The sequence below is a fragment of the Carassius carassius genome, chromosome 44 (assembly GCF_963082965.1).
Source record: "Carassius carassius chromosome 44, fCarCar2.1, whole genome shotgun sequence".
Taxonomy (NCBI): Eukaryota; Metazoa; Chordata; class Actinopteri; order Cypriniformes; family Cyprinidae; genus Carassius; species Carassius carassius.
In genome coordinates this window covers 3,959,720-3,987,181 of record NC_081798.1, presented here as the reverse complement: position 1 = coordinate 3,987,181, position 27,462 = coordinate 3,959,720, and the positions used below count along the sequence as shown (strand labels likewise).

General features: G+C 37.1%; 1 protein-coding gene across 1 annotated transcript in view; it reads right to left on the bottom strand.

Annotated features, from left to right (window-relative positions):
* The window catches only part of LOC132126626 (ephrin-A2-like), a 122,419-nt gene extending 96,690 nt beyond the window's left edge, over positions 1-25,729 (bottom strand). Inside the window, exon 1 of the mRNA XM_059538000.1 lies at positions 24,807-25,729. Within this exon, the coding sequence (XP_059393983.1) occupies positions 24,807-24,946 (140 nt within the window). The 5' untranslated portion in view covers positions 24,947-25,729. The remainder of the gene's footprint in view (positions 1-24,806) is intronic.
* Positions 25,730-27,462: the final 1,733 nt, after the last annotated feature.

The window sequence follows — 27,462 nt, the reverse complement described above, 5'->3', positions numbered from 1 at the left end:
CTGCAATAAAAAAGCGTTAGCACTCACTGGCGTTAATAAAATATGAAGAGGGAAATTCAGCTCTGCTAATATATAGTTACAGCATGACATACATCAACATAGCTTCTGTAAATTGAACATGGACATTAAATTCCAGCTAAATGAGGAGTTAGCCCAGCTAGCAGCTTCAAAATGTGTTCCTTGTTTCTGTGAGACTGAATTTATCAAACAGCCCAATGTATAATCGTTCCAACACAAAACAGCAAAAGTAAAAGTGTCCATTTTAATAGTTTCAGCCTTTGCAGTTTATTGAAGTGTCTTGTGGCAATTAAATCCTGAGCTCAAACAGCCGAGCCATGCAATGTGTGGGAGCCCCTTTAATTAACGGCAGGGAAAATTAGTCTCAAATGTGCAGCATGTTCAATTGCTTCTGCTCGCTTAGTTCAATGAGCAATGGACTGAGATCAGGTGGGTTTATTTGCTCTCAGGGCCGGGGCTCTGTAGAAAATACAAGCAAACACTTGAGTCAGCTTTTCCAACATTAAAATATGTTAGCCACACGGGTGCTTACTTTGGAAGCCATTTTTGTTTAAAAAAAACACAGAGGGACAGCTTTAACTAACAAGGCCAAGTCCTGCGTATCTGTGTGGGAAATAAAACATCCAGAGTTTTCGCAATTACTTTATTAAGTAATGAATTTACGTGGTATACGCATGGGCCGTCCATGTATCCACATTTATCACTGTCCATTCACAGAGGTCCCTTGTGAAACTGATCTAGAATTGAAAAACAATGTAAAGAAGGGCAGTTTGTTAATAAGAAATTAAACTAATATGCCTTTCATCATTTTACATGCAGATCGCCCCAAACACTCAATATGACTTGTCATCACATTCGATATACTGTTGAAAATAATATGACTGAAGTGCACCAACAAGGAAATACTACACAATGGACAACTTACTTTTTGGTAGATGTTAATGTTAAACTGTTGTTACCAGTATTATGCATGCACCGTGCCATTTTTTATGCATGGGTAATAACAGAATAGCTTTACTAAGCTATAGTTTTAGTTTTCATGAGCAACATTAACGATACACAAAAGTAATGGGATTTCCGTATTCAGCATGTCAAACTTGTTTCACGGTGCTATTCAGTCTTTACTCTTTTTGCTTCAAATTTTCCTCTGTTACTTGCCATTTCTTTGTATTTTTTTGTGTGTGTGAAAATTACTAGCCATTTCAGAAAATTTCCATCAAAACAAATCCTACACCATTTTTTTTATAAAAACTCTTATATGATCGGCTGGTTTTACAACTAAAGTTATAACTTTTTTTGAGGTCCAGGTTAGTGCACTTTGCAGTCAACTATCTAGATAAAAAGAACTGTAAATAACTTTGTTTTTTTAGCAGAACCATTATTTTTATGATTTATTTTTTCAAACAGGTCTACTATTATAATCTATTTCAGAAACCTGCCTCCGTTATAAAAAACTGCAGATTGTCACTGTAAATGACAGTCTCTTCTTCTCTGAGTGGGCAGTTCTTGGGTAGAATAAGCTGCGTTGTGGAACAGATTTAATGCCATTAGTCAAACATCTGGCTGGATATGACTAAAGAGGGAAGAACACCTCTCTAAAGTCTCAGTTATAAACTCCCCATTCAGGAATTTTTTCCTGGACATGACTAAAGATCCAAGCACAAATTCTACGTACATCCAGTTTCACAGAAGGGTATCCAACATCGTCTGCACTTTCGTGATTGATTCCAAGTTCAAAACCGCAATTTCCCCAGCATGAAGCACACTTCTTGGGGAGAATGGTCTATGAGTGCGCTTCCAAACTTTCATGAGTTTGTAACATTAACATTAAATCAGAGAGCAAACTGAACCTCTGCCCCAAACCGCAAAAAGAGCATAATAACCTTCTAGCTGAGCAAATATCTCGCTCTCTCCACTCCATCTCCTCCTCCTCCTGGTCGGATCATCCCCCAATCCATCCTGCCTTCTCCTCCCACAATGCTGACAAGCAGGCCCATTGGATTTATTTATTTATTTGTGTCCCCTCCTCACCAAACCTCCTCCCAAAACCTTTCCACCGCCTTTCATTTCCACTCCAAACGCTGAAGCCAGTGAACCATTTCCATAATCTCCATTAAACACTTCAAATGGGCCCTTTAAGAGCGCTCTCATTTGCATAATCCCATTAACTCTCCTGTTATTGCTCTGCCTTTACCATCGTCCTCTGCCCCGCTCATATGGCCGCCCCAAAAAATGAAGAAAAGAAAGGAAGAACTAGGTGGGTTTAAGCCAAGGTGAAAAGAAATCAGAGGAGATGGATTCTTGCACATGAAATAGTTTCGTAAACAGAGGATTGTGGTAGTATTAGGCAGTGATTAAGCATTTACTGTGGACCTATAGGCCAGTCAAGGTGGGATTTTTAGTTAATGACTTACAACAAACAGCATTACTCTGTACAGTGTTCAACAAAGCAGAGGGGTGAAATTGAACTTGATGCTAAAACCATTTTTCATGAGGAAACTCAATAGGAATCAATCAGTTTATTGGCTATTAAGGCACTCAGCTAAATTTTACAACACAAACATTTTGTAAATTAATAAATGGGGAATTTTTAACATATTAAAACATCAAATTATATGAAGGCATTTGTTAAATAGCATTTAAACCACAAGTGCTTTGAAAGACCTTAAAAAAAATTAAGCATTTGTATTAATTAACGAGCTATAAGAAAACAAATTATAATCTTACCATTTTAGAACTTGAATCACTAAAACTTCATTATCAGAAAACTGACTGAAATATCAGACAGCAAATGTGTCTTTAAATAATTCTTGAAAAACACACACATTACAAAATCTTATACATGCACCCACATCCAGTCCTGCACACAGCTGTGATTTTCCTGAGAAAATACCAAATGCAGGCCGTGATACATGAGAAAATATGTTCTCTGCCAGGATATTTGCTATCAGAAATAGGTACGACAGTAAAGTTAGAGGCCAAAAGTGGTACAGTATATGGGAGTTCTGACCTAGTGCAGGAGTAAGGGCCATATTGTTTTTTTGGGGGGTTTTTTTACCCCCATTTGGCCTCAAAAGCAAGCTGTTCTTTTTTTGTAATGAAGACTCCCTCCAAGTGCTACTGTGAGCAACAGAGAAACCCCCAAAAGAGAGGAACCATGGTCCCGGGCTGATGACTACCTGTGTAATGCATTTCGACAAATTCAGTGCTAGCCTTGGGTTACAGTGGTGGGAATTCACACCAGCAAAGTCCTGAGTGATTTCTGGCCAAGGGTAAACACAGAGTGACTGAAAGCTCTGAGCTGTAATATCATGTTTCAGATTCCCAACACCCTCCTCCACCGAAAAGAGCTTGAAGGATGTGGGGCCCTGTTTAAATGATACATTGTAAATACACGTGTTTACTGTAAGCAACACTTATCAATCACTGGCATGTGGTTCTGTATCTTACAGTGTAATGGTTTTAATGTACCAGGAGGCCGGAGGCTGCAATGAACCAGTTCTTTTTGATCAGGGAAGCATGTCTTTAAAAGTGCCATTACATAAATGCACGGCATAATTCATTCCATTTCTTTCTTCTTGGATCCAAATAGCTCGAACCAGTGTGTAACTAGGTCTCATTTCCTGCGGGTAGGGTAAGATATGAACAACAGTTATTCTTTGGATTTAAATGATTTATGAAAAGGCTACATGCAGCGATCTGAAGTCATCCATAATGAACAGTCTTCGTGTACTAAAAATGCTTCCATTTCATGAGTACATGCTATATTACTTGACAGAAATTAAACAATGTATATCAAATCACAGGCCAGCAAAAGACAATAAAGAGAGCGTTGTTTGTTTTTCATTAGAGAGGAGTCTTTTTCTGGAGTGCGGTAATATCATAACATGGAGTTTGCAGAGGGGTCACTGTGTTCCCAGATATGAGCTTTTGTCTAAGGCTACATTTACACGACAACGATGTAGTCAAAAATCAAAAGTTTTTCCCTTGCATTTTAAAAAGTTTCACGCATACATGACAACGTTTTCAAACCAATTTCCACGAAAACGGCCAAAAATGCTGTATTTACGCATGCCAGGCCAGTAGTTGGCACTGTGACCTAAGGAAGTGGCCATCATATGTTATATATGATGCGTGTCCGCTGTTGGTTTTAATATTGGTGAAGTAAATCCACACTTTGCGGAAGAAGCGTTAGCAAACTCTTGAGCAGCAACAACAGTACCATGTACTCCGCCATTGTTGTCTATGTTTGTTCACGCTTGCCTTTAAAACCGACACGTACTGTGCATGTCTACATACCTAACACGTACTACACATGTGCAATGACATCACCGTGTTCAAAGATTTCCGTATTGGGTGTTTACATGGAAAAGATAACTGTGGCTTTTTCAAAAACGTGCACTTTGAAACCCGTTTTCAAAAATATGTGTTTTCAGTCCCCAAATGCCGGTGTCATGTAAACGAACAGGCAAAACGCATTAAAAGTTTCCCGTTTTTGGCTGAAAACATTGTCGTGTAAACGACCCCTTAGTAACCAATAATCAAAGCATTCGTTTTGTGTGTTCTGGTCCAAACTGTAGTCAAAAGTTCACAAACATACAAAAAGTGTCCCTTGCACAGATGGCTCAAGGGGATTTTTGTCCACCAATCCAAACAAAAACCTGTATAATTTCTTATCACTGCTGATTTTAGACAATGAAGAAGCAACAGAATACATTTCTATACAGCACCAAAATTCCTGCAAAAACTTCTAGTCTATATGTTTAGTGGAGAAAACTTTGCAAAAACATGTTCAACAAAGCGAAGAATACTGAATTTTCACCTGCCACCAGTGTTGGGAAGGTTACTTTGCATATGTAGTAGATTACAGATTACAAGTTAAACAATTTAAAATGTATTAAGTAGTGTAACAATTTCAATTACCTTATTAAAGTCGTGGAATTGATTACATCTGATTACTTTTCTAAATTTCTTATGTTTTTAACTGCTAAACATTTTCAAACATTTAAACCAGGCATGATTAACCTTATAGTTGTACTCAACACTTGAATTAAGATTCTAATCATTTAAGTTTAAAGCACAACCACCACAAAATAAGATTTCAGCACCTCTTTTTACTATGAGATCTTTCTGAAGCTTAATACAGATTAAAAATCATAACAAGGACAATGACAGGAAACACTGGCATATAACAAAGAAAAAGCTAATCTTACAGGGATCATTTGATGTTGCTAAAAATAAAATTTTGTGTATTTGGTGTAAGGAGATATGTTTAAAAGAGCAGTCAATTCAATTTATGAAAGAAGTCAATTAAATCTCTATGTGGGTGAGGCTGGGTGGATGAAAAAATCTGATGTAACCTGTTACATGTAACTAGTTACTTCCCAACACTGCTGGCCACATAATCAAGCCAGAATATTTAATAAATAAACATCCAAGGGGGAGACAAATAGACAGGCGTTCAATTTGTTCTGCGAAGCTTTTGTTCCAAATTCATTCTGGAGGCACAACAAGGCCATCAGTCACCCTGCTCTCCATTTCTCTGCATCAGCCATTAAAAACTCTGCCAACCAAAGTAAAACCAGAAAAACTCAAGAGAGTTTTCTAACTCTCATGGGTGTCTTGAGTTTTCTGTCAGATATCAGACAAGCAAAAGCCAGTGTTTAACATTTGCCATAACTCAGTGTGGCGATGTGATTGTGACTGGAATGATACCCTGAGGCCATTCCACAGTGAAAGTGTCGACCACTGTCCAGGGCTCTTGAGTGGAGGACGGAGTGGGTGTTGGGTAAAGGGCCCCCTGAGAGGCAGGGATTAAGGGCAGCATTAACAAGCCTGGTGCTCTGTGCCACCGCGACCCAAGCCTGTACTGCAGAGGCCAGCATTCTGCAAAGTGCAAACACCGGCAAAGCCAGCAATGAGTTTCATAGTGGCTAAAGAGGCAATATATCGTAATATAAAACTAGTCGTTTGTAAAAGAGCAATAATCCCTCTGCTTTGTTCCCCTGAGTGCCTCCGGATTTAATAAAGTTTGTCTAATGGATAAAATATGTCTCTTTTCATTTTCAACAAAGTAAACATATTGAAAAACAGCCTGTAGTACAGCAATACCTCTGTCCTGAACCAAACGGTAAATACGTATTAGCCTTTTACAGGTACCGTGATGTCTTAAAGTACAGTTTCCTTTTTCAAGCCAAACAGACTCTATTCAAGTGTCATTTAAATAACAATTGAAAGTCTAGTCTTCTATATTGGTCAGCTTAGATGCAGGCCGGTTTGAGCCACTGGCTTTTGAAGTTATCTGAGTAGTCCTCAATGCATTTTACTGATGCCATCCCTTCTCTGGCACACAAAGCCCATCTCAAACCCATAGTCTGTTGAAGCTGATCAGTCATGCAGACTGGTTCAACTAACAAGGGTTGATTTCCTCCGAAAAGGCCTTGAACAAAGCGCCTTTAGCCCCCCATCATCTCCGCAGTCCTGAGAGTTGTCTCAACTTTAATTATAGGTTCGATGGGCGTAGTGCAGTAGACGCGGGGGCCCTCGTACCGGTCGGCCCCACGGACGCACCTTCTATGGGAACTCCGGTTAATTGCAGCAGCCAAACTCTGACGGAGGAAGGAGAGAAGGAGGGGGCTGCTGTTCCTAGACCTTCGAAATCCCTTTTGTAAAAGCTAATGTGGCAGAAAAGACCCTTGCAGCGGAGTCTCTCTCTGCCGATTTAATCCCTGTGTATGGAGTGAGCTCCTCAATAAAGGGCTCAGTGGCCCGGTGCTTCCGAGGATTTCCTAATTGCCCATTCTGCAGACAGATTAAAACGGCCTCGGCCAGCACCTACTAGCACTTAGAAAGGGAGACTCGAAGGGATCAAACCAGAATGAGCCTGACACTCTTCCGAAGGCATCAAACGCGTCCACTCTCTGGGCGCAAACCCTCGGATCTTGAGGCTGAAGTTTTGGATCTCCAGATGTCACAGAGAGGTTACTGAAAGATCAACTCTCTCACCTTTCCAGTCCTCTGGATGTTTAGATCACTCAACGCACTGTGAGTCACCGCTCGACTCTTAGTCTCCCTCCAGGCGGGCAGTTCAGTGCCCTGAAACTTCCCCCCACATCCAGGCAAGGTCCCAAATGCTCTTTCTTTTTAGACCATCAAATGCAGGCCCACCGAGATCACATCTTGAAAAGTCCTTAGCATTAGGCGTGGTTATGAACCATGCTAATGACCCATGAAATTCCCTCTTTCCTCGACCCAAGCAGAAGCAGCAGCATAAGGCAGTGGCTTTTCAAAAGCACTAAGTGTTCCGCTGCCTAGTGAGCAAACGGCTACTTTGACCACTGGCTACAGGTTTTAAAAAAAAAAAGAGAGAGTCCTGTGACCATTACATGAGGTAAAAAGACATTTTCGCAGAGCGCCTGGTAATGGAGTGTATTATACTATGTGTGTGATTTTTTTTTTCATGCTAGCTGTCGAGAATTGATCTGGATAGCATATGGGAATGGCAAATGTCATTTTCTTAGTGTGTCCGAATGGTAGGCTCTCTAAAGGAGAGGAAAAAGTTAATCCTGCTGACCGTGATGTGTTGACATGCAGAGCCGCTGAAGACCAACAGCCAGACATGTGGAATAAATGAAGGACAAAGAGATGAGCTAATGATGCAGTAAGGAAGCAGAAAACAGAGCAGGATAGATGCCATCTATGCACACTGCTCTTCCAAATCTAGTTAGCATTTTAAGGCGTCCCAGGCTGCCTCTTTTTTGATGGGCTCTCAGACAGAATTGCATGTATTCTGCACCAGAATGCATTGCCATGAGCTCAGTGAAATTAATATATGATTTCTTCTTTAACTGCATAAATTATAATATTCAATCATTTAGTATCGAAAAGAAAAAACTTTTAAATAGTCCCTACTCTATTTAAAACATACTGTATACACTATCATTTAAAAGGTTTGGTCAGTACAATTTTGATTTTGGAAAGAAATTAATACTTTTATTCAGCAAGTATGCATTAAATTGGTCAAAATTGACAGTACAGACTTTCACATTTTTTTACAAAACATTTCTATTTCAAATAAATGCTGTTCTTCTAAATTTTCTATTCATTAAAGAATAATAATAAAAAAAAAATAAAGATATATATATATATATATATATATATATAAAACAAAGTTTCCACACAAATTTTAAGCAGCACAACTGTTTTCAACATTGATACCAATAAGAAATGTTTCTTAAGCAGCAAATCAGCATATTAGAATGATGTCTGAAGGATCATATGATAATATGGATTGGCGTAATGATGCTGAAAATTCAGCTTTGAAACACTGTAAAATAACTCTATTTTAATATATTTTAGATTGTTATTTCACAATATTAAGGTATAGTTCACCCAAAAATGAAAATCATTAATTACTCACCCTCATATCGTTCCAAACCCGTAAGACGTTCATTCAACTTTGGAACACAAATTAAGATATTTTTGATAAAATCCAAGATCTCTCAGACACTGCATAGACTAGTCAACTTCAGTGCTCTGCCATGACGCTTAAAGCTTGACGCTGACTATCACTGGGCCTATAGAGGGCGTAACAGGATAAGAAATCTCTGAAGGACTTTCACATTTACACTCTGTTTCCAAACAGATAAAACGAAATATAAATGCATACTCTTAAAGCGCTCCACAAACCGTGTGATTATATAATATTACGGGATGCTCGAAATTGAACGGGACAATGCATGGTTTAAAAAGCTTATTGTACAGGTAAGTTAATCGCCGTTCTAATCTAATGTGCTGCTGCACTGTAACGCACACACATAGGCTACAGATACTAGCTTGTACATCATGCGCAGATCACCACACACAGAATCATTCAGTGCGGAAATGTATTGTCATCACTGTTCTGTGTTTTCCCAATAAAATAGCTTAGAAACTGAAAAGTTCAAGCATATGGGGGGAAGTCGTGGCCTGGTGGTTAGAGAATCGGACTCCCAATCGAAGGGTTGTGGGTTCGAGTCCCGGGCCGGCAGGAATTGTGGGTGGGGGGAGTGCATGTACAGTTCTCTCACCACCCTCAATACCACGACTGAGGTGCCCTTGAGCAAGGCACCGAACCCCCAACTGCTCCCCGGGCGCCGCAGCATAAATGGCTGCCCACTGCTCCGGGTGTGTGTTCACAGTGTGTGTGTGTGTTCACTGCTCTGTGTGTGTGCACTTCGGATGGGTTAAATGCAGAGCACAAATTCTGAGTATGGGTCACCATACTTGGCCGAATGTCACTTCACTCACTTATATTTTTTAATAACTAAATCCCACAGCTTCACCCCTAGTAGAGAGAGACGCTGCCAGGTAGAATTAGTTCACACCCGCAATCGCTCTCACTAATGCATTTATATGAATGTAATCTTTACTGTGCTACTTTATCTGTATCTGATTTAGAACGAGCAGAAATCTGTGACAAATATAACGACCCAAAGACAAAAGAACTGATAAAAATGAGCTGTTATGGGAATAGCTCCATTCGTTGTGTCATATGCCATAGCTATGCACAAGCTGTTTGTCACAGCTCCAGACTTATTTGTTCATTAACAACGTCAAATTTTTGAATGGCAGTTTAAGTTTTCAGGCAACATTAGAGATTTTTTAATTTATCAGTATCAGTTGATAACGGATATTTAGAGTAAACGTACCCATTAAGCACACTTCCATTTTTGAGATAATATTATAAAAAGAAAAAAATATATATTATCCTACTTGATGTCTTAACCAATTTATATGTTTGTTACTATATACCTCCTATAATTTCAGGTAAATCAGATCATTGCACACTGAGTTAAGGGTCTCCGTATGTTGACACTGTCTGGCAGCCATTTTGAAAGCTGTCTGAAAACTTTCACCAAAACAGAAGCCTCTTAAATGTGTGTTTTTTTAGATGTTTAATCCTTTATTTTGGGTAATATTCACTACTTGCTGTAAAATTAAGAGATTAAAATTCAAACTGTTGCATATTATAACCTAGAACTTGGATGTGGGAAATAATTACATTAGATCCAAAAGATAATTTTAGCAGCACAGCGCAGATGCTACCGAACACAGTTAGCTGACTAGCTGTATAAGATTGTGTGCTATGCTTAAATATTAATTCACAGGCATTACTGGCAAGCACTTTTACATCCATAATATTATAAATGGACAGTTTATTTATGGTCTGTCGTTTTACAGTGCTGTCATTTGTAAAGATGTCATATTATTTTAAGGTGAGCTTAAAGGGTGCACTAATATGAAAATCACACAGCTTCAGTGTGACATCAATAAGAAAAAGTATAATTTCATAGATATTGTTAATAAGAATTGTTCATATTAAAATATGTATGAACTTAACACATTAGCAAGACTATTTATTTAGCCAAATCCTGTCATTTTAATAAATATTACATTAAATTTATTAAAAATTGTTGCTGCTCTAATTAAGCTCAGTGTGCTCTCTTTAAGCTCTTCCACGTTGAACATCTATGTAAATACTTCATAAACAGACATTAAATATTAATTGATGGTTGTCACTTTAAATTAATTTAATCGATTTTCTATAAAATCTGTTAACTCAAATCTGCAGACTGGCTCTGATCTTTGGCAACTAGCATCAACTTCTCCAGACTCTAAATCTGTGGAAAATCGGGGAAAAATCATGAAGTGTATTCCACCCTTAAGAGACTATAGACAAGCTGACATCCATTTAAAAAGAGTTTCATAATGAAGCTAGTTTCTGTGTTCATCCCCATTAATTAAATGTTTTATTGTTGTGTTTTATTTGATTTTGTCATTTTATTATTTGAATGCGTTACTTAGCTGAACGTGAACTAGTATAGATGCTGAAATGTGCTTAGATGGCACTTCATTATGAATATATAACTTGAATGCCTTGATTTAATGTTCTGTTGTTGTTTTTTGTGTGTGACTGACTTTGTACCTTCAAAAAAAAAGTTTTTACAATTATTCTTTACAAATTTTCCTTAAAATAAGAATTTTTAAATAAACATGATCTGAGCTTAATGGGAACGGGGTGTGATTAAAGGGTACAAAAATGTACCCATTAAGCACAGCCAGACTTTTTGAATTTAATGATGTATATCTTAATTGAAATGCTTTTGTCATTTAAAATAAAATTAAATATTTTTTTTTTGAGAGATTAATATTTTATTTCAACATAACTTTTTTGTAACTGGATATTTAATTCTGCATGCTCAATTTAAAATGTATAGTACATCTGCCCTCATTTAAAGTTTTTATTTATTTATTTAACTAATTATACTTTGATAAATGTACTCTTAAATTTGCAAAAAAAAAATGTTTATATATATATATATATATATATATATATATATATATATATATATATATATATATGACATAATAGCATAGAAATTTAATATTCACCATTAATAATGTTGCATGTATTTTTTCAACAATAAGACCATTTTATTCAATGCGCTGTGTATACTTATTCTTTTTAGAGTATCGTTCTTCTCGCATCTCCTATTCATCCATGTGGACGAACATTCCAAATCAGCCACACAAGAGGTCACACATTTTTTCTCAGGATGGAGTTACTTATGTAGCCCGTATGCAGCAAGGCAGCTCACTAGGTTTTGAAATAGAGCTATCAGTGTTGAGAATATTCTCACACACACACACACACGCACGCACAATGAAACAGCACATCTGCGTGACCCAAAAATAAGACATTAGGAACTGACAGCAATATAGACAGATTATGTGTCTCACTGATGTGTTTGGTTAAGTTTTTTTCCTCCACCGGAGGGTTAATGGTGATGGAATAAGAGGTTAATGACACTGAATCTCCTGTGATTGTTGCCATTGTCACTTCACTCCAAACATCTGGAAGAAAAAGGATAGAAATGGATCGTTCATTTGACCTTGTGACTGCCCTCAGCGTTGAGGAGAATTCTCCATCATAATTAACTATCTGGGTCAAACTACAGATGAAGAAAGGTTACGCTCAGAAGTTTCATACATTTCCCTCCAAGTTTAATGAAGAAGTGAATAAACCAACCCCAATGTATTCCTGTATCACTAATTACCTTAAACTATACATTTGCATAGTACAAAAAAATAAAATTAAATAAAATAATAAATATAATATAATACATATATAAATCAATACAACAATACTATGTTAACACAATAACAATATTTTGCACACTTTGGTAACTGATGAAAATGTGTTCTATTCAGGTAGTGTGATGTTAAGTGTGAATACAGAGTTAATGCTTAAGAGTCGGGGAAAAACATAAATGCATGGTTTGAAAATGCAAAACATTGATTACAGAATTTAAAAATGATTCATCATTACTAATAATGCGACTCAATATTTTATAGAAGACATCTCATTTTACACAGGCATTCGGATACTGAGGGGAAAAAAAGAAGGAAAAAATTACACACTCTAAAATAAATAAGCAATATTAATCAAAATAAATGATTTAAATGCTCAATAAAAGGAAACATTTCTGGAAATTTTGGAGATTTCTTTGACAATTTAAATTAATTTCATTCATTTTATATAGCGTAAATAAATAGTTGTTTTTTTCTGTTATTCTTATCCAGCTTGAAATCAATTAAATTTAATATAGGTTTATCTTTATTTGACCCTCTAACTTTAACACTCACTATTCTAATTCTATTCTTAAAAAAAAATCTAACTACCTTTCTAATCTTTTTGTATTCTATTTTCTTTTCATTAATTTTGCAATTGTATGTGTGTGTGTGTGTGTGTGTGTGTGTATGTGTAAAGACCTCTAACACTAGCTTGCTCTATTCTTTTTTTTATTCTATCTGTTTTCTTTTTATTTATTATATTATTTAAAATCCCATGCTACATGTATTGTGTTAACCTAACTGAGACTTGTTATAGCACTTATATTTCATTGCTCTTTTTGTTGTTTTTGATTGCTTCCACTGTCCTCATCTGTAAGTCGCTTTGGATAAAAGCGTCTGCTAAATGAATAAATGTAAATGTAATATAGGTAAATTTATTATTTTAATAATATCTCCCTATTGACTTTTTTTGCATTGGGCTATACATTTAATATTGCTATTGCGGAAATGGGCTGGTATTGTACCGGAATCTAAAATTTAGTATCAACCCAGAAATACTAAACAATGACAATTATGCATCCATAAAATCAATATCAATACAGTAATTAAGCATAGAGGCTTGATATTTAAAATGGTTGGAAAATTCACAACGAGAATTGAGGTACGTCCTATCATAAAAGCGCCCGCTTTGATGAACTCCAGCTTGCCCTGTTAAGAGCCCTTTACCTGTCAGAGAAATGATTTAGAGATGCCCTCTGCAAGATCAGGGATGTTTTATTTCTTAAACGTGAACAGTTCCCACGTGGCGTTTGGAAAAATGTAATATTAAAAAAAGTTGTTACGCATCGCTTTAGTTAAACTCTTCAAAAAGCATGTAGCCAAAGAGAGAAGCCGAAAACATGCTACATATTTATTAGTACAGTGATGAAAATAATGTAACCACAATTCATAATTACATAAGATTTGTGACAATGGTTGATCAGAACAAATCACTACTCCATATTTTAATAATCATATAAAAAGCTATGCAATATATATTCAATGCTTTGATGAGTTTTTGGCTTGTAATACATGTTTCATGAATGCATTTCATTCGAGACTTCAATAAAATTACACAATAATTAATTTCCAACAATAATCTTTCTTTATCAGCAGACATGCAGTTTCTTTCCTCCCCCTTGAGACGTGGCTGAGGAGCCGAGGAATTCTGTAGGAACCTCAAAGCCCTCTGGAGGAGTTTGGCTTTTCAAGGCAAAATCCTTGGATTAAAAACACATCCCTCTTGGGATTTTCTCTCTGTTTGGCCTTGAACAGACCAAAGTCCTGCAAGCCGTCATCAAGCCTTGTCACACAGAACGTGATGCATGTGATACTTATAACCAGAACATCATGTGAACAGAAAACGGCGCTGAGAATCCATCTCATTCACTATGACGCATCCAAACACACCAACGACGCTAAGCATTCACATCATCAAAGTATGAAACGTTTCAAAGAACACATCCAGTTAAATTAAAAAGGAATATAATGTTGTTCAGGTTGTGTTAAGTCGAAGCTTGGAATCATCATCACAAAACACAATTTACTTCCAGAATATAACAACTGTTTTCAAACAAGTTACCCATGTTTCTGATTGGTCAATAACAGACAGCCTCGCCCCCAAGCTCACACCATAGGTGAAGGCCGCTGTTGCTATGGCAGGCTGGTCGAAACTGGCAATCAAACTGAGTTTGTTTTGATAGCGCCTCAGAGACAATGTTTCAGGAGAATTAACTCATGAATGTCTTACTTGTAGTTAGCATATTAAAATGGGATGCTACAAAGTATTTAAACTTCAAAAAACAAACACTGAACGTGTGGCCAAATGTCTGTCGACAACAATTATGTGCGGGGTGTCAAACGCACCTTTGTTTTGGACCACAATTGGATGCTGGAATGGTGGAGCTGAAGGGAGTCTATAGGCATAATCCTGTTAGCATAGCACCTGAGTTAAAATGGCTAATCCTGTTTAAACTCACAACACAGCCCAGTTAATCTTCCAGTGTCCTGTGCTCATTCACAGAGCTAAAGGTGAGACACCAATCCGTGATCACACCTGCGCCGGGATTAGCCATCTCACGGTGAAATAATGTACTGTATGGGCATGGAAATGTGCAAGGTAAGTACTTCTCTAGCTTCTCTGGGAGGTTCTCAATGGGTTTTTATGTGAAACTTATTTTCAGCACAAATCTGAACTGAACATACTGACCCACTGAAGCCAAATCCACTATTTAGTTCCAGTGGTGTATAAAAAAATTTGTGACTAAAACGCAAATGTCCTCACAACACCCACATCCCTGTGTATGCAAGAACATAGCACTTAAAACCTTTGATACAATTGCACTTTAGCAATGTTAGTATTTAGCAATATTTATCACCCATTTTTCAGAAAGTCTTTAAAAAAATAATAAATTTTCAAGAGTTCCTATATACATTAAAACAAAGGTACTACAGCTTCACAGCAGGCTTGCAAGAATTTGATTTTTTGCTTTGCCTGTCACAGTGACCTACATTTGGGGGCAGCCATGGCATTTCTGAGGCCGTTTTGGGCATACACGGTACCGCCTGCACACAGCTCAATCATCATACCCATCATGCTCCATGAACAGTCTGTACCGCACACACTCTCTCTCTCTCTCTCTCTGTTTTACTGTGTCTCTTTGCCTTTCACAAATAAGCTGAGAAAACTAACTGATCCTCAATGTAACAAACATACAGGTATAACAAACATCAGGGATTTTTTCACTTTGGGAGGGAAAGTTTATTATATTTTTACAGCATATCAGCATAGTATGTGACAGATGTCGAGTGGGGCATAAAAAGGGGTTGCTTCTGTGGAACGTGTCGCATTTTCTAAATTTGGATCTGTAGATGTTGCAAGTCAAATAATATTTTGTGCACCGTGCTTTTTTCAAGCTGTGCAAAAAATAAAATAAAATAAATCACTCATGATCAATTTTACTACAGCTATTTTTACTACAAGGTTCGTAAAAGACTTTAAGGTGTATGCCTAAACAAAAAAGAATTTTCAAAAATAAGCCCACACCATTATAACTTGTAAACATCTGTTTGCTAAATAAACTTGTGCAGCATAGTTTCATAGTTTTCTCAAGAAAGATTGCAGAACCCTGTCATCAGAGGTCTTCTAAAATGGCAGTTTTTTCAGTATGAGACATGATTGGTTTTGTTCTTGGAGCGAAAAAAGGGGTTCAGAAACTGACTCGCTTGTCCACTCCTGCTCCTGACAAAGAAAACAACAGTTTGTCACTAAAAGTAAATTCTGAACTAATTCTGCTTCTCCCGTAGCAAAAACTACCGTACCATCTCTGTTCGAATGCATTAAGCAATATTTTGAAAGCATCTAATAATATTCAAGCTGCCAGTTTACACTGTTCTTTGAGCTGCATTTCTCTACAAATGCATGATCATTATATATATATATAAATACTTTCATAAACTGGAGTAATAGGAATGTCTCAATTCTGACTTGCACCTATAATGAAATCAATCGATCGTAAATTGTTCTAACAAAAATAATGAAACCTGATTTGGATTCAGTAATATCATAATATCTCCATAGATCTTTATGTACTTACTCAACAACATATACAACTATTGAAAATCAGTGTGGACAGCTGCCTATATTTGACATTAAACAATATGCAATGTTAATGTATGTCTAATTATAATATCAGTGTTAATTGTATGAATAAAATATGATATTTCCTGGAATTCATAAGTTTGCACTGAAAAAAAATGTATTACATAAAGACATAAAACACAACACACACAAAAACAATAAATAAATAAAAAATAAATAAAGAAAATTTGTTTGGTATATAAATATTGGATTTTACAATGTATATCTTATTTTTTAAGTCAAAATATAACTGCAAAGTAGCACAAAAATTGAAAAATTTTGCATTAAGTAAATGCAGGGCTGGATCTGTCTGAGCAAAGTATAGCTACAGCACGTCTTAAGATTTTGCAGTGCAGCATGCATGAGGTGATACAGCCATGCATTTAAAAACTGACCCACTAACCCTGGACGTGAGCATGCAGCAGGTATTCAGGGTAAGGCTCTGCCTTTTTCCCTTATGGATTGTTTCCAAACCCAAGTCCCTGCTCTGCCAACACTTCCCGCATAATGGGGATTTTCTCTGGTTCTTCAAGAATGACAGGTTTGACGTATCTGCAGTTCAAGAGAGAAAACTCCCAGATGACTAAAGGGGCAATGTTCCACTTCTCACATGCTCTCCTATTCTTTTCCTTTAGAAATGTCGAGTTATTTGAAGGTCAAGGCCTACTGAGATGTGTGAGCAGCTCCTCCCTCTCACTTGAAGACAGAACCATGTGTTCAGTGGCTTTACACCCACGTTGGTGAAAAGAGACATTTGCAAAGTGAAAACAGGTGAATCAACTGAACACATCAGCACTAATTCTGCTACAGGGAGATGGCGACACATGCAAAACAGTCTAAATAAAATATATTTCACATCAAATAAAAGTCAATCGGGTGACTGCAAGATCAGCAATCACATTTTCCTATAAACTTCATTTAATTACTTAAGCAATTTTTTATGTAGTATCACAGCCGGGTTTTGCCAAAATCAATGTGGTAATACAATTTACAGATTACTGATATTTATAATTTAGTAAAATATTTTAGCAATCTTTTTCCCCCCAGAGAAAGAATAAACAATCAAATAACTATATATATGTGACACTGGACCACAAACCAGTCATAAGGGTCAATTTCTCGAAATTGAGATTTATACATCATCTGAAAGCTGAATAAATAAGATTTCCATTGATGTATAGTTTGATAGGACAATATTTGGCAGAGAAATAACTATTTGAATATCTGGATTCTGAGGGTGCAAAAAAAATCTAAATACTGAGAAAATCACCTTTAAAGTTGTCCAAATGAAGTTCTTAGCAATGCATATTACTAATTACAAAATATCTTAATGGAACATGATCTTTACTTAATATCCTAATGATTTTTGGCATAAAAGAAAAATCGATAATTTTGACACATACAGTGTTTTTTGGCTATTGCTAAAAATATTTACGTCACATATTTAAGAATTATATTGCAAGCGGACATATCTTTCACTTGATATATTTTACTGTAAAATTTAAATTTTGCTTTAAACGTATGTTTAAACAGCATATGTGTTTCAAAAATTCTACCGTTACTGTCATTTGGCAATGATTACTGCCATAATTTTATTCATAGTACGTAAAAAAAATTACATTTATTTTTATTTATCATTTAAATTAGAAAATACATTTGAAAAACCAATAAAAAACCATTTTGATGCACAGAATAGCACAAAAGTCTTCTCACCGGCACTGCTCTATCCAGACTGTGTACATCTGACACCTTATGCCCTCAAAAACATTTCAAAACTTCAAATGATCTCATCTCTCAGAACAATTAAGAAATATGATCTCAGGAGCATGCTGATTTAAAGTCTATTTTGAACTTGAAAATCTGTTAGAAACTCAATAGAAAACAGCAGCATACTAAATCTCGAAGCTTTCAAATGATACACTGAGTTGTCCACATAATGACACAACATTCAGTTTTGTTAGATTATATTAAGGGCCATAATATCTTATAAGTAAAATTAATTGTTTAAAATTCCCAATTCTGTATTTTTTTACACAGTGAGTGCATGGTCCTGTTAAATATTGCACATAATTTTCTTTCTGCTACTCTATAATGCTTACAGCACGACTTTCATTTTCCGTTATAGTACAGATGATTAAAGTCAGGCTTTTTAAGCATTATAAAATATAAACCTCTTGTACAAATGGGCTTTGTAGAAACCATTTCACAAATTAGGATTGAGGCATAAAATGACCCTCCATTTCTTAGCGGAGAGCTGAGTGTATTTCCGAAATAAAATAAAACTCACTCGAGGAGAGAAATTAGGAGTTTGAGGATGGACATAATGAGCCGACTTTATTTGGGTCAACAGAACTATTGTTCCTGAAGAATTTAAATAGAGCATTTGTTTAATGAGCAAATTAAACAATGCGATGTCTTGTGTCTTAAAAATTACTTTGAGAAATGTGATTAAAAAAAAAATCCAAAAATCATGCTTGTAGTAATTTTACATTTTTTTTTTAAAAAATGTAAAAAAGCAATATATTATTTTTAATAAAAAATAATAATAATTAAAGCCAATTCGAACCACAATACATATGAGAAAGAGGTTTGGTGATAAATAGAGCATCTCACGTCACTTAAAAACACACCATTCCATTTGAGGGAGGGCTTCCTGGCACTCTGTGCCTCATAAATACTGTAGACTAGGCCTTGGTCCTGAGAGAGAGGAGCGTCCCGAGCTAACTTGACCGAGAACTCAATGGCACCTGGATGAAAGCAAAACAAGAAGACTTTACACAAACACCCAGTCCTCAGATTTGATATTTAAACCAAAACCGGTGTGCAACACTGCTTTGAAATCATTCGTTTTCTCTTCCATCGGGGGAAAGATCCACCCATGAAAGAGCACCTACCTCAAACCAAGTTTGAGCTCCCTGGATGCACGTGACTGCCAATATGCTGCGTGAATGTGGGTCAGGCATTAAAATTTATGAGTAATACAGAAGGCAGGGTGTCGTTGTGATTGGGGCTGTTGCTGGGTATAAAAACAGACAAAAATAAACTGTCGCACAAAGAGGTGAGGACGCAGGGGTGATAAGGTGCCCTGTAAGGTCCTGGGAATATATTCTTGTTTGTGTCCGCGTCAAGAAAGTGTGAAAACTAACCGTCATGACGCCTGTGCCGAAAGCATTTCGGCTGCAGCTTAGTATAAGAGAGTTTGTACTGACTAAACTGAGTGATTCGAAACTTCCTGAAAGCAGACAAAAGAAACTAATGCATTTATTAAAACAAAAGAACGAAAGCCAAATAAAACACTGTTTTAAAAAACAACCCGGCGTAAACAAATTAACTACTCGAACGACTCGAGGACACTTCAAATATTCAGCTTTAAAACACAACCAAACATGCATTAATAAACATCAACGTTGAATTTTAGTTTTTTGTTGTCTGTTTGTGCAAAAAAGTGTTTGGATAGCATGTCACATCTGTGTAAATGTTCACGTGTAAGCCGTCATTTTGTTGCAGGGTGACAGGACAGTGCAGATAATGGCGGAGAGGGTTATGTTACCCTGCAATACAAATTTAGAGAAGCACAACGGTTTCCCACCATTCAGTGACTGAAGCAGCGGGATGTTTTATTTTAGCCTGCAGTAATGTAACTTTGATTAATGGTGAAAACTGAATATGCCGATTCTGGGACATTTTATTTAGCACAACTTTGAACCTAGAGTACTGATTACAAAATGTCTTTCATACTGCTGACTTTAAACTTTAATTATATGTTAGAGCCTTTTGATGCAATATGGTGTCAGACCATTTGCATTATTCACTCCCGGCGAGGGCTCCATTCCCTTTTCGGCCATGTATTTAGGGGGGAAAAAAAGGTTTCATGAAACATTCTGTCATTGATAATCATTAGCAGATGACTCTGAAGTCCAGCTGTAAACCGAATGGAAGCATTATAGCTATAACAACTGGTGACCTATAGACCTCAGTAACTGAATTTCTCCCTACAGTTCCACAACTGAAGTAGCCCGTAATCTCATAGAAACGCAGCACCAGAGAGGCTGCGTGACTGCATGCACCCATCTTAAAAGACGCACTGTTGTTTTAGCAAGTGGACACAGCTGACCGTCATTCCCACTGTAATCTGATTTCCAAAACTAACGAATTCACTGCTCCCGGAGCGCTGTCAGTTTAAGTGCTTTCCCTCACTGTTGCAACTGCGTATTAATGGACGAGGGTCATTGAGAAAAAAAAAACAATGATTATATTTATACACTTTAATGGATGAGTTAATTTGATTAAACCGCCGAACAAAACGGCGATCTCATGCTAAAGTTGCAATAAGTCACGGGATGGATGGCGAATCGGTGGTTGGAATGGGTTTTCTCTCAGAGTGTTTTCCTACAAAGAGGCAAAATTGTTCCCTTGACCCTCAGGACGGCAGGTCACAGTCCTAGCAGAAGAAACACTCGGTCATGCATTGTGAAAATTGAGGTATTTCTGTCTGGATGAAAGTAGACTGTAAATTGCCACCCTGCAGCTGCCTGAAATGAATTATAAACACACGTACGGAAGGAACGCACAAACAAAGAAGTGGAAGCTGACTTAACTCTAAGTGCTGCCTAAAACAGAAAAATCTATTAATGTCAGGCGCAATAAACTGGGCACTGGGTACACCTGTATATGACTTGCCACATAGAAATAAAATAGAGAACTAAAACAGATAAAAATAATAATTCAGCACACTTTTTGATGCAAAACTATTATTTGAGCAAACAAATCCAGTGTCTAAAAAGACAGGCTTTATTACAACGATAACTTGTCACTGAAATAATATATTTAACGACATTTAGCACTTGGATTTTTCCACACTAAACTAGATCATTATTACAACGGTAACAAAATTATTTTAAAAAAAGTTTCAAAATGCTGCTAACAAAACAATAAAGAAAAAAAACTATCCCTGGTAAGTTGTCATAGTATGACTGCATTAACCCCATACTCCATTTTTTGTCTCCAGTTTGCACCATATTCCAGAGGCAAGTGTGAGGGTTCACAAAATGGCGGACAAATCGGTAAACTGGGGCAGAACATGGTGCGATGCCACCTACAGGAGCTGGAGTTTGACACGAACAGCCAAGGTCAAGATTGAAGTCATTCATTTCAGGCATTCTAATCACAATAGAGGTTAATGACCCTAAGAGAATAAAATCCATGTGGATCCATACAGGCAGATCTGTGTCTTGCCCTCATACAGGAGTCCTCTGACACCAGACATCCCTCATAACCTTGAGGAACCAATTACACTGTGACAAAAAGCCAGCAAAATAAAACCATACAAAGAAGAAAGTTTAGCTTTAAGGAGCTTGAAGTTTTCCCTTCAAGTACAATTGTTTCTTATTATAGTGGATTAAAAAAAATATATCATATGGATATCATAACAGGATGTTAAAAGAGAGCCGTTTAAAAATCTTTATTTGTAAAAATCAAAAATCAAAATAATCCATTGCACATTTTTTACCTGCACATGAAAAATATTTTATTTAATTGATGAATTCAAATTTTTAATATTTTTTAATTAAAAAGAATAATTAAATAAAATACTGATAACATTAATAAATAAAATACAAAATAATCAAACTATAAAAATTTTGCAATGTTTAGCAAAACATCCATAAAAGAGTATGCCATGTGGTTCTGCTTTTTAATAATGAAATTAAAGTCGCTACAGATAAGAGCGTCCACTAAATGGCTTAAACTAATGTAATGCAAGGATTCATGAAAATGATCACTCTTCAGACCTGAATAGCTCCGTTCTGAAACTGTCCGAAAGTGCTGCACGGGCAATCTGCATGATGGCGTACCCTACATGAAAACTCACTTTTCACCTTAACTGCTTCTTCTAAGCTACCAGCCTCGTCATAAGGCCTCACCGTACAGGCACAAGGGTTAAATCGACACCTCCGGGCTCAACTCATACCGAGCAGAAATGTATTTCAGTGTATTTATTTATGCTCTGATTGGGGTCATTTAGCACAAGTCATTTCAGTCTCACACTCCTAATTGAGCCACGTAACAGACTCAAACCGTCAGGGCCTGATTCAAACCACACCAGACAGAACCGCTGGCTTTTATGGTGGCATGCAGGAAAACCACAGATCACAATGAAGCCAGCGAACTCTAATTTCAGTTTCGCAGGGCTTCAAACAACCAAGCCCAATCAACAGAGCTACAATGCACATCTGCTCTGGGTTTCTGAAAATCCAAACTTGGAAGATCTGATACGTATATCTCATAGATCTACGGGCTGACCGGTAAAATCGATAGCATGGGTTAAAACACTCTACAACCTAATAATAGAGATGCTTTTCCCTGAGCTCTCTCTCTCTCACACACACACATTCAGAGGGAAGTTTAGCTGAACAAACATTTCACTGCCCTGACATAACACAGCACACACAAACTTACATGTGGAAAAATATAGAAAAAAATAATTATCCAGACATGCCGTATTCACAATTTAAATTTTTTGAATGTATTGACGCATGGAATACAGAAGCAGGAAACGTTTTTAACCTTTATTCTTTTAGATCTGTGAATAATTTTGCTTTTTTTAAAGGGTGGAGGGGTCTAATATATTTTTACAAAATTACACACACATGTATGTATATATATATATATATATATAAAATGTATTATTGTAACTTATTCTATATAATGCATAAGCCATTTTTTTTAATCAAGCCCATAAACATTATAAAGACTAAAGCTATGTTCAATCACTTTCTTATAATAAAAAAAAACAAAAAAAAAACTTTTATACACTCATTAACAGAAACTCTTTGTTTCTTCTATTGCGATTAACTGGAAAAAAACAGTACGCAAGTAAAAATGATTCCTAAATTCAAATCTATTGTTTTTCTCAAAACCCGTTCCATGCAAACATACAAAAAGCAACAATCCCCAGCACAAAGTACAAAAGCTCAAAAAACTTCTTCACAGAACTACTGATGTGAACAAACATCTGTGGACTTCTCAATAATTACTCATACTGGTTAAAACTCTGGCATGTAATGTTTGACTGTGTGGTTACACAAAGCTCCGTCCTCTGCCAGAAACGGCCTCGGAGAGCGCTCTGATGAGGGGTGCTGGGGTGTTCGGAAAGGGCCGCTTCATCTTAGACTATTTAAACCATATGGTGATATGAAAAGAAAGGTCTAGAGTACTGGTCCCACCTCAGGAACATCCATGATGAAAGAATGGAAAACAAAATAACAGTGTCTTTAAAGCTGACAAGATATAAAAGTAGGCATTCATTAGCATAATGTTGGTGATTATCAACTCTACGGACCAACGGCACATAATGTAACGCAGCATACAGTCCTCAGTAACTCATAACAGTGTCAAACAGTAAGTGTGCAATAAAAGTTACAATGTGCTCATAGAGAGGCTGATTTTGTGAGAAGCCCTGTAAGTACTTTCAAATGGAACACACAAGCTGTTAAAACAGTGCCCAGTTGAGGCCTGTTTGTGTGTGTTTTGAAATCTTCATTGTTTCTTGTGTGAAATCACTCATGAAAAACTCAAAGGAAGGACTTTGCATGTTTCAGACTGAGTTACGTAACTTGTACCAGATCTGATCATATAAAAATACAATTAAATTAAATATATGGTCATTTTTCAATTGGATACATTTCACTAACTTAAAATGTATGTTGATCTATAATAAAACATGTACTACAATAAAAATCTGAGCATGGCCTGATCAGATTTCAAGTGGATTTCAGTATAATTAATAATGTGTGATGGTAATGATATTTCTAAATTTGTGAAGAAATGTTGAGTAAGCACAAAATACACTGCCATTAAATTAATATCTTTTTTTTTAATGTATGAAGAATAATATAAAAAACTATGGACTTTTTATGTGCATGATAACTAGTAAGAAACTTTTTTTTAGAGGAAACTCATTTGTTCAACGAGATGGTAATGAAAATATTGGGGTGTTGAATCTTTGACATGAATACACCAAAACTGAATTTTTAAGGTTCTTGGGGGAAAAGGGAAAAGTAAAGATTTAAATGTCTAGGTAGAGGACGAGCCTAATGTAGATAAAGCATTGCAGATGCAACATTTAAAAGATTTTAAACTATTTAAAATTAGGAAAAACTCACTAAAGATGCACAATAATAATAATAATAATAATAAACTTTTAATTGTAATCTGTTAAAACTGTTATAATGGTTGTTCACAAAAAGCCCTTTTTCCACTGGAGGGTCACAAGTTTACCTAATTGAAGAATCACCTGTATATTTATATAAATATATTTGGTTTTTAATTTAAATATAGGTATATAAAAAGTATATATTTAGATAAAAAGGTCCAACTAAAAAAGCGCACAACTCTGCCCTGATTGTAGTTTGAAAGAACTCCTGCCAGTCATGACTCTGCAGAAGCAGGTACACTCGACTCCCATGGACTCCTGATGAACCGAGGTGTTTCTTACCTGGGATTCGTGCTGTTCCAGTACACAGCATACCGGTCTGAAATGATTTTACTGTCATCCGCACACACGGTGACCCAAAACAGGACAACGACCATGAAAAGCGTCAACTCCATCTGATACGCAATAGAGTTCTTGTCCATAATGTCAACGCAAACGGGGAGATAATTACAAGCTCAGTTAATAATAACAGGTGCGCTTAAGAAGAACGATCACGTGTGGGTGAGTCTTATTCACACGGATCACATTCTTCAGCGAAGGAATACAAGTAAAGTCAAAGCTCAGCGAATGAACTTCTCACGGAGGGTCCATCCAGCATCTCGACCTCCATAGCTTGAGATGTTTCCATGAAGATCGCGCTGCGTGTCAAACTTCAATAATGCTCGCTTTTCGCGTCCATTCTTCCTTCCAGCGGCTTTCAAAAACTTTTCTCAGACTCGTAAAAAAGTGGCCAGATCGTAAGCATCCATTCAGGCGAACGCGCGCGCTCAAAAATCCTGCCGGTACTCCACACTCGCGCGCGCGGTCCGTGCGTCTCCTCTCTCTGAAGCCGCCTGAAGCGAGTCGGTCTTCTTTATCAGCAGTCAATGAGAGGAAAAAGTAGCCTACACTTCCGTGACGAACTGCCGTGTGAAAGTTATCTCGGTTGCGGTCTCGCGGTGCTCTCACAGACGCGATGCTGAACCCGCGCGCGCCGCATCACGCGCAAAGTTGATGCCGTGGCGCTTTAAATGTCGCTTCTTCGCGTCAACAACTTGCTGTTCCTCACAGACCGACGACGCTCTCACAAGTGCGAAATGACATTTTCTGTCTTTCCTACCTAAAGACGAGCGGTCCTGCCTCCACAGCGCGCTGTCTCTCTCTCAGCACATGTCTCGGTCTCTCCGCTGTCTGTCCTCGACTGCGGGGCGGAGCTGCTCGGCGAGAGGGACCGCCTGGACCTGCACACTTTGGAGATATTGCCCATTAAGGAGGCCATTAAATGAAATGAAACTTAACTACAGTTCGCATTAGATAAAGAATGATAATTGCAGAGATGTGTGGGTGTGTGACACGCTACAATGTTCTAAACTGAGCACAGCAATATAAAACTGTTTGTAAATTTACGGTAAAAACTAAATGCCAGCTCTTACCAGAACTTTTCCCTAAAGGTTAAGGAGTAATATTACAATCATTACGGTAACTCGGCTGTATTTTACGATATTACGTCATTCAGTTATAACATTAGGCATTTATTTATACCAAAAAAAATTAGTTTGTAATTTAAAGGGGTCATATGATCCGATTTCAATTTTTCCTTTCTCTTTGGAGTGTTACAAGCTCTTGGTGCATGAAGTAGATCTGTAAAGTAGACTAAATCTCAAATCCAAAGAGATATTATTTATCAAAGTTAAGACGCCACGCCCCCCTAAAACGGCTCATTCAAACACGCCCCCACGTCTACGTCACTATGTGGAAATATTTGCATAATGCCTCCCACATGTTCACGCAAAGAAAGAAGGTGTGGTTTCAGTAACCGGTTAGAGTTGAAGCAGCCATGTCAGGGAGATGCTGTGTGTATCTAGGCTAAAGCAAAAGCACTTTATTTGGCCTTCCGAAAGTAGATGCATTTAGGAATCTTTAAGATTACTTACAACAGAACAGCAACGCATTTTATGGACGACCATTTCGTGAACCTAGGAGAGAAGGTCATTCTGACTTCAGACGCTTCTGAATCAGATACTGCAAGTATGCTTTCTTATTAGTTTAAGTATTTGCTATTGACTGTTCAAATGCAGAGTTTTGCATGTTGTGCATGTGTTAGAGAAAGAGAGACAGGGTCACACAGTTGAGTCAGCTGTCTTAACCGTCCTCGGCTTGTGTACTGCAAACACATACGAGCTTCATCACATTATTAACTGTCTTTACATTTATTTTGAAAGATGAAGCTAGGGATTATGGAAAGGGGAGTTACATTTCTGATGAGTGCTTGCTGTGTTCGGCCAATCACAATGCACTGGGTCAGTTGGCCAATCAGAGCAGACTGCGCTTGTCTGAAGGAGGGAATTTTGTAGAAAACAACGCGTTTGAGAGAAGCGGAGCATAGAGCATACTACTATTCAACATACTCCAAATACTTTTTATTTACAACTTTGGAGGGGAAAATTACAGTGTATCATGCTAGTAGTTCTTTAAGGTGACCAACTAGGGCAAGTTCTTTTTCCACAACATTCCTAACAAATAAACATAGTCTTTATCCTAAAACGAATAACTATACCACACGTCAGAGGAAGCTTGTAGGTTCATAACAGTTCAACCCAAGTCTTTAGCCTAAAACCAATCTCTAAATCAAACCTTAAAAACTAGATTGGTTGATAGGAATGCAGGTCGAGGAAGAACAAGGGCAGTGATCATGCATGGTAAAATCACAGCAAGCGCTCCATCATCCAGGCTAAATCATCAAATGAGAGAAGAGGGGTGGTGCTTGTTGCTGTATTAAGTGTAAAACTGCTAGAGACGGATGTGCACATTAAGAGAGAGAGAGAGAGAGAGAGAGAGAGTCCTCAATGTGTGATTCAGCACTGATTAATATTTAAGCAGTAGAGTAGGCTGTGGGCTCAACGGACACATAGCAAAGAAAAATACAAATGAAAGTTTAATTCTGCTTTTAAAGATGCTA